Here is a 16,689-nt window from a genome sequence, read left to right on the forward strand (position 1 = left end):
AGACAGCAAAATGTTCAAAAATTACCCATCAGATGATCTTCTTGCTTCTCTGTTTTCTTTTGCCTGTTAGTCGTATTGGTTGTTAAATAATGCTGTGGGCTATTTATTTTTAACTAGGATAAAAGGTTGCTTTGTTATGGATTTCTTGGTCAGATCATTTAACTGTTTGGATTGTGGATAATAAGGTTCTTTCGGTTTTGCTGATTTAACTTGATAACCGACTTGAGAAATCAATATTTGTATTATAACTACACAATTTATGCATTACATTGAGCAAATAAATCTGGATTTATGATCCTGGCACAAACTTGGTGGCATAGACCCATGCATTGTTAGCAGTCGAGGTGGTCCAACAGGTTCTCGAGAGGTCCTCTTCCAGTGACAATAGCTTGAACGAAGAATCTGAACATGGAGAACACTGCCAATCTTCCGTTCTTGATTTCCTTCACTTCGAGCTCAGCAAAGGTGACGGGGTCATCAGCAAGGCCAAGAGGATCAAAGTATTGGCCACCGGGGTAAAGGTCGTTGCCCTCTCCAACTCCGGGAAGACCATTGATTCTGAATCCTTCAACAAGTCCCATTAGAACAACTTGGAAGCCAAGCACCGGAAGAATGCTTCAAGCATGAACAAGATTAGGGTTGCACAAATAGTCTAATCCTCCTCCAGAGAAGATTTGAGCTCCAGCCTTGAACCAGACTGGCTCTTTGAAGTCCACTTTAACCCATTTTTCAAGAACTTCAGGGGTAATGCATCCTAGTGCTCCAAGCATTGCCCATCGCCCATAGATGTCCTGGTAAGTAAATTTTTTTCAACTACTATAATTGTCAAAATATTGTCATTACTCCAGTTGAAAAATCATATACCTCAAGTGCCCCGTTCCTAGCAAAGGCATCGGGTTCAGACGATAAACCAGCAGTGTCCCATCCATAGTCACTCGGGAATTCTTTGGTCATTTATGACGGAGTGATAGGACCCCAACCTATGAAGCTGTGATTCTCACTTGTGAGAGAGGAATTAAAATCTGGAAATGTAACAAACAACAAGTGAAGGTATAGGGAATAGAAAATAATTCTTTATTGCAATTGAATAACGGAAATATAACCCACAGGCAATTCGAGGGGCCTAGATTCCCTCCTAACAGAAGAACTCACTAAAACAATGCCTACTTTTCCCTCTCTCCAAGACCATTTATAGACGTTCTAATCTACCACTATTACTCTTTTACCCCCGCCCCCAGCTACTAGCTTACATGAATATTCTGGAATGAAAGTTGACGAGGCTGCCTTGTATCCTTCTTCCCTCTTCTTGCGTAGGTGAATTGTATTGTGGGTCTATTATTGCTCGCTGCTCCAAAATCCACCTTGTCCTCAAGGTGAAAGCTAGGGAACTACTTTCGTATGGCTTCAATGGCTCCCAGGTTGCCTCAGATTCTGGGAGATCTTTCCACTTGATCAAAACTTCTGGCTCCCCATTTCTGTCAATGACACAGGGCCTAATTTCCATCGTTGCCTCTGGTTCAAAAACAAGTTCTCCTTCAGTAGTGAGATGCGACGACAGGGAGGAGATAGGTTGAGAGATACCGATCGCCTTTCATAGTTGGGACACATGGAACACAAGATGTATGGCTGTAGTGGGAGGTAGGTTAAGCTTATAAGCAACGGTACCCACCTTAGAGATAACTCAAACGACCCATAGTATCTTGGGGACAGCTTTTCACATGATCTTCTTTTCACCGACTTTTGTCGGAAAGGACGTGGCTTAATGTACACTAGCTCACCCACCTCAAATTGAATATCACGTCGATGCCCATCAGCCATTTGTTTCATCCTCAGTTGAGCCCGGGAAAGTTGAGCCTTAAGTTCATGTAAAATCTCATCCCTTTCTAGTAAAAGCTGTTCCACGGAAGAATTAGCCGTAAGACCTTTCTCAAAGTGTAATATTGGCGGGGGATCAAGACCGTAAACGATTCAGAATGGAGTATGCTGGGTAGCAGTGTGAAATGATGTGTTATACCAAAACTCTGCCTAAGGAAGATACTGACTCCAAGTGCGTGGCTTGTTAGCTGCAAAACACCTCAGATAGGTCTCCAGGCATCAGTTAAGCACCTCCGTCTGGTCATCCGTCTGAGGGTGGTATGCAGTGTTGTGTTTTAGAATAGTCCTTCGTGCTTTGAACAATTCCGCCCAGAAGTTACTCATGAAGATCCGGTCCGTCTGACACAATCGACTAGGGCATGCTATGCAAACGGACAATCTCTCGTATGAATACCTCAGCAACCCCGGGAGCATTGAAGGGGTATTTTAAACCGATGAAATGACCATATTTACTCAAATGATCCACCACAACTAATATAGCATCCATCCCCCCTGACATGGGTAGCCCTTCAATGAAGTCAAGTGAGATATTGTCCCAAATTGAGTTCGAATTAGGGAAAGTCTGTAACAGCCCATAAGGAGACAGCGCCATGTACTTGTTCTATTGGCATATGGCGCAGTTAGCCACATAATCCTACACTTCTGTTTTCATCCCCAACCAATAAGCCTCACGTGTAACCCTTTTATATGTCTTAAGGAAACCGGAGTGCCCGCTTATCTTGGAATCATGGCCTTCCTGCAATATGGTTGTGACAAAAGGAGATTTTTTAGGAAGCACCAGCTACCCTTGATACCTTAGTAACCCTTCTGCTAGTATAAAACCAGGTTTCATTAGAAGCCCCGACTGTATGTCATTCACCAACTTACCCCATACATCATTTGCGACAATAGCTCATTTGAGCTCTTCTAAATGTAGCGACCTGGGAGTAGAGATCATCAAGTTACTGAGGGTTGGTTCAACCTGAGAAAGAGCGTATGCAGCCTTGTTTTGTACCCCAGGTTGATATTGGATATCGAAACTGTACCCCAACAATTTGGTTAGCCACTTTAGATGCTCTTTTCCAACAAAAACTTCAAACTTCTTTGATTCGTCCGTACAACAAAGTGTCGTCCCAATAAGTAATGCCGCCATTTCTGAACGGCAAACACAATTGCCATTAATTCCCGCTCGTAGACTGATTTTTTTCTTGCATTAGACGGAAGAACATGGCTGTAGTAGGCAATAGGGTAATGGTTGTGCATCAGCACACCTCCTAGTCCATGCCTTGAAGCATCAATTTCAATGACGAACTCTTGTAGAAAGTCAGGCAACACGAGTACGGGGACATCTGTCATGGCTGCCTTCAGTTCTTGGAATGCTCTCTCTGCCTCATTACTCCAAAAGTATCCATTTTTCTTAAGGAGCTTGGTTAGTGGCCATGCGATCTTGGCGTCCTCGCCAATAACCTCCTGTAATAGCCTATCAAACCAAGGAACCCTCGGAGCTCCTTGACGTTGCGTGGCGTGGGCCAACGGATCATTGCTTCAATTTTACTCTGATCGGCTGCCACTCCTTCCTCAGATATGACGTGACCCAAATATTCAATCTTCTGCTGTCCAAATACACATTTCTTCGCATTGGCAAACAACTTATGCTCCTACAGGCTTTATTCAAACGCTGGCAATGTTCCTCTATCGTCCCACTGTGTACCAAAATGCTGTCAAAGAAGACCAAGTACAAATTTCCTTAAAAAGGGTCTGAAGATCTCATTCATCAAGTGCTGGAAGGTAGCTGGTACATTTGTTAACCCAAAGGGCATCACCAAGAACTCGTAATGACCCTCGCGAGTTCAGAAAGTAGTCTTGGGGATGTCTTCTGCCTTAACCCTGATCTCATGGTGTTTTGACTTCAAATCTAGCTTAGAAAATACTCGGGCTCCATGTAATTCATCCAACAACTCATCAATTACCGGTATTGGGAAGCGATCAAGTATTGTAACCTTATTGAAGGCACTATAGTCCACGCAAAAGCGCCAACTCCCGTCCTTCGTAACCAGTAGAATCGATCTCGAGAATGGACTACGACTGGGTTGTATAATTCCTGTAGCTAGCATCTTCCGAACCAACTTCTCAATTTCATTTTTCTGGGCATAAGGATAACGATAGGGTCTCACATTGACTGGTGCTGTCCCCGGTTGCAATGTAATGGCGTGATCCCTTGTTCGTTTTGGAGGAAGCTCGTAGGATCCTTCAAATACCCTACCATATTCCTTCAACAACTGCCTGATTGTATCAGGCAGCTCAATCCCCATTTCCTCAGAGACCACACCGAAACTCCCCAATTCCAGCAATACCCCTTGCTCCCCATTCCTAATGGACTTCACTATCGACTTTAGGGACACTTGTGATTTATCCAAATTGGGGTCTCCTCGCAACACAATGGTTTCTTCCCCTACCTTAAAACGCATAGTCAATGCTCCCCAGTTTACTTGCATCTTCCCCAAGGTTCCCAACCTCTTCATTCCCAGGATCACATCTGTGCATCCCAACTTTAACAGTAGGAAATCTTCCACTACATCAATCTGTGGTAGAGACACTACCACTCCTCGACACACTCCACCTCCATTGACCGCGAGCCCTGTTCCCATAATGACTCCATAATTGTGCATACTAGTGATGTTCAACCGAAGTTTCCGAACCAACTCGTTCGAAATAAAATTGTAGGTAACACCACAATCAATCATCACCACCATGCTCTGTCCCAAAATGGAACCCTGAAGCTTCCTTGTTTGAAGCGCAGAGAGGCCAACCACCGATTTAATGGATAGTTCAATCAACTCCTCCAGTTTATCACCTTCTTCCACTTTAGGTGCTTCCATTTGCTCCATCCCATTCTCTTCTTATACCACGAGCACCTACAATTCCCTATTTGTACATTTATGATCGGGCTTAAACTTCTCATCGCAGTGATAGCAAAGAGCCTTGTCCCTCTTCTTCTGCAGCTCAGCATCGGTAAGTCTCTTAAAGGGAGACGCCGGCTTAGCTACAGTCACTGGTCGCGGCATCAAAATTGCTGCTGACTTGGAGTTGGCTATTGTTGCTATCGACGACTTCAGATGTAGAGACGTTGGGCTGAATTGGTGATAGGGGCTGCTTGACGAGACTATACAACTGCCTTTAGACATAATTGGGCTTGCCCTCAGATGGGCTCATTTCAAGGACTCATTCCTATCCTCCACTCTTTGGGCCAATTCCATGATTTGGCCCAACACCTGGGGCCTAATCATCCACACTTTAGCACGTATTTATGGGCTCAACCATTTATGAAATTTCCCTCCATCACTAATTCAGGAATTGTCGAGAAGGGCGCGGCCAACATCTCAAACATCCTACCGTATTCCTTCACAGTGCCCTCCTGTTTCAACGCTAAGAACTTCTCTAAAGCTGTCCCTTCATGCGAAGGACAAAAATGATCTAATAGAAGAAGCTTCATGTCTTTCCAGGTTCTCATGGGTTGTCGACTCTCCTCCCACTGATACCATGCCAGTGCTTCTCTTTCAAAATAGACGGCAGCAACTTTTACGCGTTCCCAGTTAGCTAGTCGATTCATGTTAAAGTACCTATTAGCCCAAAAAAATCCACGCATCAGGATCTTCGCCATTGAACACTGGCACTTCCAATCAATGGCCTCTCATTCTGCCTTGATCCCCTTCATCTCGCTGTCCCCGAAATTCAGTGTTCTCCCCTGAACCTTGAAAGGCGAGAGGATTGTCCTGGTTCGTAGTAGTGCTAGGTGAATTGGTCTCCACCCCTTCTCCTTCCCATCACGTTCCAACCCAACCTATCCCACTTCTTCATCATCAAACTGAATTTCTCCAGTAACTCTAATACCTCTGTTCTCATGGCTTCCATTCCCGCTTGCATCCATTCTACCCGTGTTTTCAATGCATTAATACCAATAGTGAGTGTTATTTTCCAAGGTGATGCTCTGATACCAAATTGATAGGACCCCAACCTATGAAGCTGTGATTCTCACTTGTGAGAGAGGAATTAAAATCTGGAAATGTAACAGAGAGCAAGTGAAGGTATAGGGAATAGAAAATAATTCTTTATTGCAACTGAATAATGGAAATACAATCCACAGGCAATTCGAGGGGCTTGGATTTCCTCCTAACAGAAAGGCTCACTAAAACAATGCCTACTTTTCCCTTTCCCCCCAAGACCTTTTATAGACGTTTTAATCTACCACTATTACTCTTTTCCCCCCCCCCCCCCTTCCAGCTACTAGCTTACAGGAATATTCTGGAATGAAAGTTGACGAGGCTGCCTTGTATCCTTTTTCCCTCTTCTTGCGTAGGTGAATCATATTGCGGGTCTATCACGGAATCTGAGCCGAGAAGGGTCCTAAGTATTTGACACAGTCTGGTCCATACCATAAATCATTAACCTGTCAAATATAAGAAAGTCACTTCATCATGCACAAACATTTCTTTGTTTTTTCTTATGGGGTTTGAGGAAGAACATACCATTGTGTATTTGCCACTTCCCATGGATACAACATCCTTAAGAGGATTAGCATTCCTGGTTTGGTCCAAAAATGGAGTTGCCTTAAGAACAGTGGTGGAACTGGCAACGACAGCCATTGATGCAGTTGAGCTGTTGTTGGAATACAGAATGTATTAGTGATGGACACTGGCTTTGTGTAATTGTGTGTTAAAGACAGTGGGACTCATTGATGATCGGTAAAGATTGCATACATGGAAATTGTGGCTGCTGATAATTACATGTACGTCATCATTCATCAACCAATCACAAGGCATCAAAAGAGTACAAGTATCTCTAACTCCTCCATCTATCCGCAATTCTCTCTTTTTCTATGAGTTAGTTTTTACAGGCCATAAAATTAAAGTTTTTGTACAAAACCGAATGATAAAAGGCCAAGTGCATTTTCTTTTTCTTCCTTAATATTATCATGTCTGGTACTGTTCCCTTATCCTTTTTTTAGGTTCATTAGGATTCTTATTGGTTGGAACTTCCAGTTATCTTGGTAGAAATTTGATATCTTTTTTTCCGTCTCAGTAAATCATTTCTGAATATGCAACAGCAATCCAAGGTCGCATACCCAGACGGAAGCTAAGCTCCCACTCATGACCCATGTAACAAGCTACACCAAGTAAGAAGCGTAGAACAATTAGTTCATAAGGACCCCTATTGTATAACCATTCATCAACGGATGCCGCTTCCCAGATTGGGTAAAAGTGCAAACACCAAGCATTCTTCTTACGGCTAGATCCAATCTCCTGGTCCCTGCGGAAAGGAAAAAGAATTTCACGCTCTTCCTTTCGGGAAGGGAGGATTAGGGAAATCCTCAACAAAAGCAGCAAAAAAGACAGCCGCGATACTACTGGAAAGTACGGTTTCAATATTTCCCATACGTAATCCTTTATATAGACGTTGTGGCGGGCGGACGCTAAGACAAGCTAAATCTTCTAATCGATAATTAGGCCAAAGAAGGAACTTCAATTTCATTAATTGATTTATCTCTCTATCAAGGTGATTACTGTCATCTAGAACTTGGCTGCTATTCTTTTCGTTGCAAAATACATGATTTCTATCTACATCATTCCTATTCTTTGAATTGAAACAAATTTCTATCGGTCAACTATTCAATCAAATGATATTGAGCATGTTTCCCATCTCTTCTCGAGAAATAAGTGGGCTATTTCTTTGCAAAATTGTGCTCAATTTCATATGTGGCAATTCCGCCAAGATCTCTTCCTTAGTTGGGGGAAGAATCCGCCCGTACCTAAATGGGCGCCAAATTCGGACCGAACCTGTCAGGCTACTGTTCCCTCGCAGTTATGGAGTAAGACATCGATTTCTCAATAAGATGCGTTTTTTTGATTGTATGATTGACCCCCCTGAAAAACATTGGCGAGTTTGTTAACGAGGTGCTCTACCAACTGAGCTATAGCCCTTAGTGCTTGTGATACATATTTCAGTCCACTTACCGAGCATGCTAGTATTCACCACTTGTGTGAAAGTGTCAAAAAGAACTGCATAAATTTCTCTCTCTCTCTCTCTCAAGTAGGGCACTGTAAATACAAATAGAGCTGAGAGAAATTAAAGATAGTCTGTACCGAAAAGGAAATGAAATTAGTGTAGTACAATGGTAAAAGGACAAAATGCGGTTAACATCCATCGTACACGCGACCTTCAGACCTTGAGTCAGACAATCTGCATATTGAAACTCTTCTAATCGTAAGTCACTATGGAACAAGTATATTATTATATCATTTGGCAATACTAGGTCTAGCACTCAGTCTCCACGACATCATATACAAAATTTTAATTTCTTATTGATTTTTGGTGTTGCCTAGTATTATAGAGTCTCATCGTACTACAGACATATAGTTAAATGGCATTTGAATTAATTATTAAAAGAAGTGCAAATTTTCATGTTAATGAGCCAAATTTTAACTTAATATTGAGACCAACAATTACGAAATCTATTTCAAATTACATTATTTAATTATTTCCATCACTATTTTGTGTGTCGGACAGCTTCGTTCCGTAGCATTTAAGGAAAGTTGACAGATCACCGTCATGGCTTCATCTTTTTCTATTTATTATTAATTAATATTGTTTATGGCTAGATTTAAGGTTTAAGAATAAATGTATTATTTGCAAGGTGTTTATAAATTAGTGACGAAAAAGTACTTACGAGTTTAATAAAATAAAATGTAATTCGATCAAAAGTATTTATAAACGCATAAAAACGACAAGCGAAATATATGTCAAGTCCTTTTTTGAGCTCCATTTTAATGAGGTTTTAGGGAAAAATGTATTTTGAAATAGTAATTTTATGAAGAATGTGCGATTAAAAAGACAGAAAGAAAAAGAAAAATTTTGAATTTATTTGTAATATTATTTTATTGAAATATGTGATTGAGAAAAAATAAATAATAATGGGAGCCCAAACACGGGCCAAGATTCCTTTTCTAGTAGCATTTTCAATAGGACACAATATTTGGACGGTTGAACAAACATGTGTCCAACTCCTAATTGTTGGTAACATGTTCCCCACATGTACCTACCTGCTCTAACCTTTTATTTTCGCAAATGACTAATCGATTAAGTCAGAACAAATTCTATAAGTTTTCGCACGGGTCTCTTTATAAATCCTTATTGAATGCTTGCTTGGTCGGAATTTTGTTAATTGATTTTTTGATCGTTAGAGGTAAATTGGGTTTTATCTGTGAGATAAGAATTCAAAAATAATTATTGGAATAGTGAAATAACGATAAAAAAATTAATTTTAATTGAATTTTAAACTGTACCAAACATGCTCTTAATTTTTGTTTGGCTTCCATTTCTTAAAATTCCTTTTTTCTTAAAATTTATTTTTAACTATACATTTCATAGAACCTGCAACTTTTGTTGACTTTACATGTACACATTTCACAAACATTTATTAAAATTTTCGTTTTTATCATAGTATTAGAGAGTCGTTTGATAAGATTTTTGAAAATTTAAAAGTTGCTTCTACCTTATGATCAAGTTCCTTTGACCTTAATTTTGTAAGAAAATACATGAAAACTAGCTGTATATAGGAACATATATGTGATCCATTCGCCACCTTTTTCTCTCTACCACCTCTCTTCTCTCTCAATCTTTCTACCCTATTTTCTAGTTTATATATATTGTTTTCTTACCATACACTTTTTTATTCTTTCATTTCTCTCCTCTCACAACAAGAAAGAAAAGCCAACATATTCTCTCCCATCATCAACAGTAACGTCGATCATCACCTGACCGGTCGAGACGACACGTCGACTATGGCGCGCCGTCTCTTCACCTGTTTTGGCAAAGGCTCCTCGCATCATAAGCGAGAAATTTCGTACGAAAATACCACGTCGGATATGACGGTGGAGGAGCAGCGGAGAGGCGGACCGGTGGTGGTGGAGCTCTTTTCATCACAGGGCTGTGCTACCTCTCCAGAGGCGGAGCTGCTCTTCTCACGGCTAGGGAGGGGCGATTTCAACCTTGAGGTGCCGGTGATATTGTTGGCTTACCATGTTGATTATTGGGATTATATGGGCTGGAAGGACCCTTTTGGGTCGAGCCAATGGACTGTGAGGCAAAAGGCCTACGTTGAGGCCCTGAACCTTGATACAATGTTCACACCCCAAATTGTGGTCCAGGGTCGGGCCCAATGTGTTGGTAATGATCAGGATGCTTTGTTATCCTGCATCGCGTCGGCACCGCGAGTTCCTGCTCCCTCGTTCCAGGTTAGCAAATTTTATTACATCTATATTATGAGTGATGATTGGTGTATAGATTCATGGTTTACAGAACTCTTACCAACACTTCACATGGGGGGTGGGGAGAGAAGAGTGGGTTAATTTTTTAACATTATTTATTCATGTGGGACCCATATTTTTATGAGAGTATGTACACATTCTGTTAAAAAAATGAGAATTTTGGGTAAAATATATTTTGAAATAGTAATTTTTAGAAGAATGTGTGTTTAAAAAATTATTTTTTTTTAAAATTTATGTTTAATATTATTTTATTAGAGAATGTGCGATTAAGAAAAAGAAAGTAAAAAATGTACTAAAATTTTAATGGAAGCCAAACAAGAACATAAATTATCTAACATAATATTTAAGAGACCATGTTTGGGATAGATTAAAGTTAAATTTTTAGTGGATTTTTATAAAAGTTAATGAAATATGTCGGGATGACAAAAATCGCCACCTCGCCTCAATTGGACGCCCCCCCGACAGGTTGGCGGAGCAGCGTGGGGAAGGGAGGCCCCGAACCCGCCCCTGTGAAGAGAAAAATAAAATAAATAAATAAAAATAGTAAAAAAAACAATAAAAAAATAAATGGGGGTGGGGCGGAGTTTGGTGGGACGGCCTCGCCCCAAATCTGCTCCGCTCCGCTGCCATCACTAAAAATATATGATTGAAAAGTTGTAAGCCATGCAATGCGTAATTAAAATTAATTATTGATTTCAACTCAAAATTACCATCAACTTCTAGTCTATATTAAGTAGGGCCTAATGTAATGGTTGCATTCTATCATGAAATTATCTGGTTTTTTATTATTTTATTATTTATTAGTGTTTGCTTAGTCCTTGTTTGGTTCATTTGAAAAAGTTGATAAAATCTAAGTCAAAATCAACAATTAATTTCAATCTCATATTTCATCAACTTTCATCGAAATTTGCTAAAAATACGAATTTTTGCTACACCAAACATAGTTTTAGTATACAAATAATTGTATGCAATTTTCATTTGTGTATAGCTTAATCGAAATTCATCGATCACATCACTTAATATTCCTATTACCAGCGTTGTGGCGGGCGGACGCTAAGACAAGCTAAATCTTCTAATCGATAATTAGGCCAAAGAAGGAACTTCAATTTCATTAATTGATTTATCTCTCTATCAAGGTGATTACTGTCATCTAGAACTTGGCTGCTATTCTTTTCGTTGCAAAATACATGATTTCTATCTACATCATTCCTATTCTTTGAATTGAAACAAATTTCTATCGGTCAACTATTCAATCAAATGATATTGAGCATGTTTCCCATCTCTTCTCGAGAAATAAGTGGGCTATTTCTTTGCAAAATTGTGCTCAATTTCATATGTGGCAATTCCGCGAAGATCTCTTAGTTGGGGGAAGAATCTGCACAAACGGATTTTTTGAGGAACGTATCAAGAGAGAATTTGATTTGGTTAGACAATGTGTGGTTGGTAAACAAGAATCGGTTTTTTAGGAAGGTACGGAATGTATCGTCAAATATTCAATATGATTATACAAGATCTAGTTTCATTCAAGTAACGGATTCTAGCGAACTGAAAGGATCTTCTGATCAATCCAGAGATTATTTGGATTCCATTAGTAATGAGGATTTGGAATATCACTCATTGATCAATCAAAGAGAGATTCAACAACTAAAAGAATGATTCTTTGGGATCCTTCCTTTCTTCAAATGGAAGGAACAGAGATAGAATCAGACCGATCCCCGAAATGCCTTTCTGGATATTCCTCAATGTCCCGGCTATTCATGGAACGTGAGAAGCAGATAATCATCTGCTTCCGAAAAAAATCGAAGAATCTCTTGGGAATCCTACAAGATCCGTTTGTTCTTCATATGGGTTTGAATCCTACTGAGAGGTCCACTAGAGATCAGAAATTGTTGAAGAAACAACAAGATCTTTTTTTTGAACTTTCCAGGCGATCAAAAAATAAAGAAATGGTTAATATATTCAAGATAATTATGTATTTACAAAATACTGCCTCAATTCATCCTATTTCATCATATCTGAGGTGTGATAGGGTTCTAAAGGATGAACCGGATATGGACAGTTCGAATAAGATTTCATTCTTGAACAAAAATCCATTTTTTGATTTATTTCATTTATTTGTAATATTATTTTATTGAAATATGTGATTGAGAAAAAATAAATAATAATGGGAGCCCAAACACGGGCCAAGATTCCTTTTCTAGTAGCATTTTCAATAGGACACAATATTTGGACGGTTGAACAAACATGTGTCCAACTCCTAATTGTTGGTAACATGTTCCCCACATGTACCTACCTGCTCTAACCTTTTATTTTCGCAAATGACTAATCGATTAAGTCAGAACAAATTCTATAAGTTTTCGCACGGGTCTCTTTATAAATCCTTATTGAATGCTTGCTTGGTCGGAATTTTGTTAATTGATTTTTTGATCGTTAGAGGTAAATTGGGTTTTATCTGTGAGATAAGAATTCAAAAATAATTATTGGAATAGTGAAATAACGATAAAAAAATTAATTTTAATTGAATTTTAAACTGTACCAAACATGCTCTTAATTTTTGTTTGGCTTCCATTTCTTAAAATTCCTTTTTTCTTAAAATTTATTTTTAACTATACATTTCATAGAACCTGCAACTTTTGTTGACTTTACATGTACACATTTCACAAACATTTATTAAAATTTTCGTTTTTATCATAGTATTAGAGAGTCGTTTGATAAGATTTTTGAAAATTTAAAAGTTGCTTCTACCTTATGATCAAGTTCCTTTGACCTTAATTTTGTAAGAAAATACATGAAAACTAGCTGTATATAGGAACATATATGTGATCCATTCGCCACCTTTTTCTCTCTACCACCTCTCTTCTCTCTCAATCTTTCTACCCTATTTTCTAGTTTATATATATATTTCTTACCATACATTTTGTTATTCTCTCATTTCTCTCCTCTCACAACAAGAAAGAAAAGCCAACATATTCTCTCCCATCATCAACAGTAACGTCGATCATCACCTGACCGGTCGAGACGACACGTCGACTATGGCGCGCCGTCTCTTCACCTGTTTTGGCAAAGGCTCCTCGCATCATAAGCGAGAAATTTCGTACGAAAATACCACGTCGGATATGACGGTGGAGGAGCAGCGGAGAGGCGGACCGGTGGTGGTGGAGCTCTTTTCATCACAGGGCTGTGCTACCTCTCCAGAGGCGGAGCTGCTCTTCTCACGGCTAGGGAGAGGTGATTTCAACCTTGGGGTGCCGGTGATATTGTTGGCTTACCATGTTGATTATTGGGATTATATGGGCTGGAAGGACCCTTTTGGGTCGAGCCAATGGACTGTGAGGCAAAAGGCCTACGTTGAGGCCCTGAACCTTGATACAATGTTCACACCCCAAATTGTGGTCCAGGGTCGGGCCCAATGTGTTGGTAATGATCAGGATGCTTTGTTATCCTGCATCGCGTCGGCACCGCGAGTTCCTGCTCCCTCGTTCCAGGTTAGCAAATTTTATTACATCTATATTATGAGTGATGATTGGTGTACAGATTAATGGTTTATAGAACTCTTACCAACACTTCACATGGGGGGTGGGGAGAGAAGAGTGGGTTAATTTTTTAACATTATTTATTCATGTGGGACCCATATTTTTATGAGAGTATGTACACATTCTGCCAAAAAAAATTTCTGTACACCAATCTTAATTGCTATATTATAATGAGAAATTTGGATAAAATGTATTTTAAAATAGTAATTTTTAGAAGAATGTGTGGTTAAAAAATTATTTTTTTTTAAAATTTATGTTTAATATTATTTTATTAGAGAATGTGCGATTAAGAAAAAGAAAGTAAAAAATGTACTAAAATTTTAATGGAAGCCAAACAAGAACATAAATTATCTAACATAATATTTAAGAGACCATGTTTGGGATAGATTAAAGTTAAATTTTTAGTGGATTTTTATAAAAGTTAATGAAATATGTCGGGATGACAAAAATCGCCACCTCGCCTCAATTGGACGCCCCCCCGACAGGTTGGCGGAGCAGCGTGGGGAAGGGAGGCCCCGAACCCGCCCCTGTGAAGAGAAAAATAAAATAAATAAATAAAAATAGTAAAAAAAACAATAAAAAAATAAATGGGGGTGGGGCGGAGTTTGGTGGGACGGCCTCGCCCCAAATCTGCTCCGCTCCGCTGCCATCACTAAAAATATATGATTGAAAAGTTGTAAGCCATGCAATGCGTAATTAAAATTAATTATTGATTTCAACTCAAAATTACCATCAACTTCTAGTCTATATTAAGTAGGGCCTAATGTAATGGTTGCATTCTATCATGAAATTATCTGGTTTTTTATTATTTTATTATTTATTAGTGTTTGCTTAGTCCTTGTTTGGTTCATTTGAAAAAGTTGATAAAATCTAAGTCAAAATCAACAATTAATTTCAATCTCATATTTCATCAACTTTCATCGAAATTTGCTAAAAATACGAATTTTTGCTACACCAAACATAGTTTTAGTATACAAATAATTGTATGCAATTTTCATTTGTGTATAGCTTAATCGAAATTCATCGATCACATCACTTAATATTCCTATTACCAGGCGACATTTCAAAGGCCTACGCCCGAGTCCTTGCAAGTGTCCCTAAAAGGAGCTCTAAGCGCTAAGGGGGATCAACAAGGTAACAACGTCATGGTTGCACTATACCATAGCGGTTTAGTTACAAATTGTCCAAAGGGAGTGAACAAAGATCGCGTCTTAGCCAATGACTTTGTTGTAAGGGGGCTCCAAAAACTCTGCGCAGTCAAAGATATCTCCACCAAGAAACCTATTTCTGTTAATTTTTCTGTGTGGGAAGGTTTCAATAGCAGCAAATGTGGTATCGCGGTTTTTGTAGAAACGAGATCTCATCAAATATTGGGTTCGCAGAATTTTCAGTTGCCGGATAATGTATGAAGATTTAATTGAATAGAATTTTGACGAAGCTTCCTAACTGTCGTGTATAGGATATGTTGAAGGTTAGATGAGTTTACATTTCTATTTTTGATTGTTGTTTGGTTTTGTATTTGATTGAAGATTATGAGATGAGTGATGTTAGTACTATGAAAAGTCTGTTTCGAAATTTGGGATTTTTGAACTTGCATATGATGTTGATTCCTCAGATTTTACTCTTTATAAACTGGATAATAAATTATTTGGGAACAAGTAAAAACATCATAAAATTGAGCAAATATTTAGTTCTCTATATATACAAAGAAATATGGGTTTGGGGATTCAATTCAATTAGGTCCCCAACAGCTCAAATACATAACTGTTCTCAATGATTCCTCAGATTTCTTCAACTTGTGATCGTCCTTCATCTTTTTACATAGAATTGTTGAGGAGGGTACTCCAGAAAGTTTCTTAGCCTGAGCATATGATCTGAGGCTGTTCTTGGCGTGTTGTTGCAGTATTCTCATTGCATAATTCCATCTACAGAATCCCTGATCTTTCAGAACCTCAACAGCTCCAATGCTTGCTCCCACTAACCAAGCCCTGCTTGTGGAACTCATTTTCAGCTTCTTCTTCTTCTACTTTCGTACAGTTAAAATGATTCGATGTTTGTGGTAAATGGATTTGAATGGTGATGAAAAATAATGGGGTAGAATATGAGTTCATATACATGTATATAAAAGAAACTGAGGGAGGTTTTACCAGCAGAAAAGAAAATGCCCCCGGTTTTAGGTGGTAGTTTTATGTGCATCATGGATTGTGCCAATGGATTTAGATAAATTAGAGAGAGAAAGCTGCAGATATGTCCAAACTCACTTTTGTATTTATATACCACTTGTACATATTATATTGAAAATTATCTTGAACAGAATATGAAAACAAAAGAGTAAAATAGATGATAGGTGCTACAGAAGACAAACTTGCAAGTAGCACCAGTCAATGCAGTAATTCCAATTTGCAGAAAATATGTGCCTTAACAATAAAAGAATATATAGAGAGAAAAGAAAGGAAAATGAGAGGCTGCTGGTAGCCGCGAAGTTGAGAGAAGAGCAAAACTCTTTTAGGCCGTCGAACCGTAAGCCTCACGACCGTATATTGACCTCTCAACTAAGATGTGCAATATCAATTTCATCCGGTATTCGGAAAGTAGAGGCTGCACCTAACTTCTTCCGCTCTTCTGAATTCTCTTCAAATTCTTCATCATTACTGTCGTATTGTGAATCTTCATGTGTGTCTGGTGAATTGATACTTCTGGATTGGCAATGCGGGGTTGCAAGCACGCTCACTTGGCCGAAGTGGGAAATTTCGACTGCAACAGTTTCATCATCCAACGGGAGAGGTTGTTTCCATGGTTCACCATCAATCCTCATGAATGTATGGTCAGCAGCACCCTTGTGAAACTCGAAACGAATTGTAACGCCCCAATTTTTTCATTAAGCATAAACACGGAAACGTTACGAAAACTCGTTTTTCTTTAATTAAAAAAAATGCGGAACTATATAAAATTCTTCAATAAACAAATAATTGTAACGT

General features: G+C 39.0%; 4 protein-coding genes and 1 pseudogene across 4 annotated transcripts in view; 2 read left to right on the forward strand and 3 right to left on the reverse strand.

The window, feature by feature from the left end:
* Positions 1 to 222: 222 nt before the first annotated feature.
* On the reverse strand, positions 223 to 6,707 carry LOC111394762 (annotated as a pseudogene).
* A 2,782-nt stretch (positions 6,708 to 9,489) lies between these two features.
* Positions 9,490 to 10,316, forward strand: LOC111394971. Its single transcript, XM_023021007.1, has one exon. The coding sequence runs from the start codon at positions 9,693 to 9,695 to the stop codon at positions 10,257 to 10,259; it is 567 nt and encodes a 188-aa protein (XP_022876775.1). The 5' UTR covers positions 9,490 to 9,692; the 3' UTR covers positions 10,260 to 10,316.
* Positions 10,317 to 13,085: 2,769 nt separating this feature from the next.
* LOC111394764 lies at positions 13,086 to 15,325 on the forward strand. Its single transcript, XM_023020745.1, has 2 exons — positions 13,086 to 13,663; positions 14,767 to 15,325. The coding sequence occupies exons 1-2, from the start codon at positions 13,211 to 13,213 to the stop codon at positions 15,118 to 15,120; spliced, it is 807 nt and encodes a 268-aa protein (XP_022876513.1). The 5' UTR covers positions 13,086 to 13,210; the 3' UTR covers positions 15,121 to 15,325.
* Positions 15,326 to 15,370: 45 nt separating this feature from the next.
* On the reverse strand, positions 15,371 to 15,868 carry LOC111394767. The gene has a single exon (XM_023020748.1). It carries the CDS (start codon positions 15,714 to 15,716, stop codon positions 15,444 to 15,446), a length of 273 nt encoding a protein of 90 aa, XP_022876516.1. The 5' UTR covers positions 15,717 to 15,868; the 3' UTR covers positions 15,371 to 15,443.
* An 89-nt stretch (positions 15,869 to 15,957) lies between these two features.
* Positions 15,958 to 16,689, reverse strand: part of LOC111394763 (diacylglycerol kinase 5-like) — a 19,635-nt gene continuing 18,903 nt past the window's right edge. The window contains exon 14 of the mRNA XM_023020744.1: positions 15,958 to 16,572. Within this exon, the coding sequence (XP_022876512.1) occupies positions 16,260 to 16,572 (313 nt within the window). The 3' untranslated portion in view covers positions 15,958 to 16,259. The remainder of the gene's footprint in view (positions 16,573 to 16,689) is intronic.

Source organism: Olea europaea, chromosome 5 (genome assembly GCF_002742605.1).
Source record: "Olea europaea var. sylvestris chromosome 5, O_europaea_v1, whole genome shotgun sequence".
In the NCBI taxonomy this organism is placed as follows: Eukaryota; Viridiplantae; Streptophyta; class Magnoliopsida; order Lamiales; family Oleaceae; genus Olea; species Olea europaea.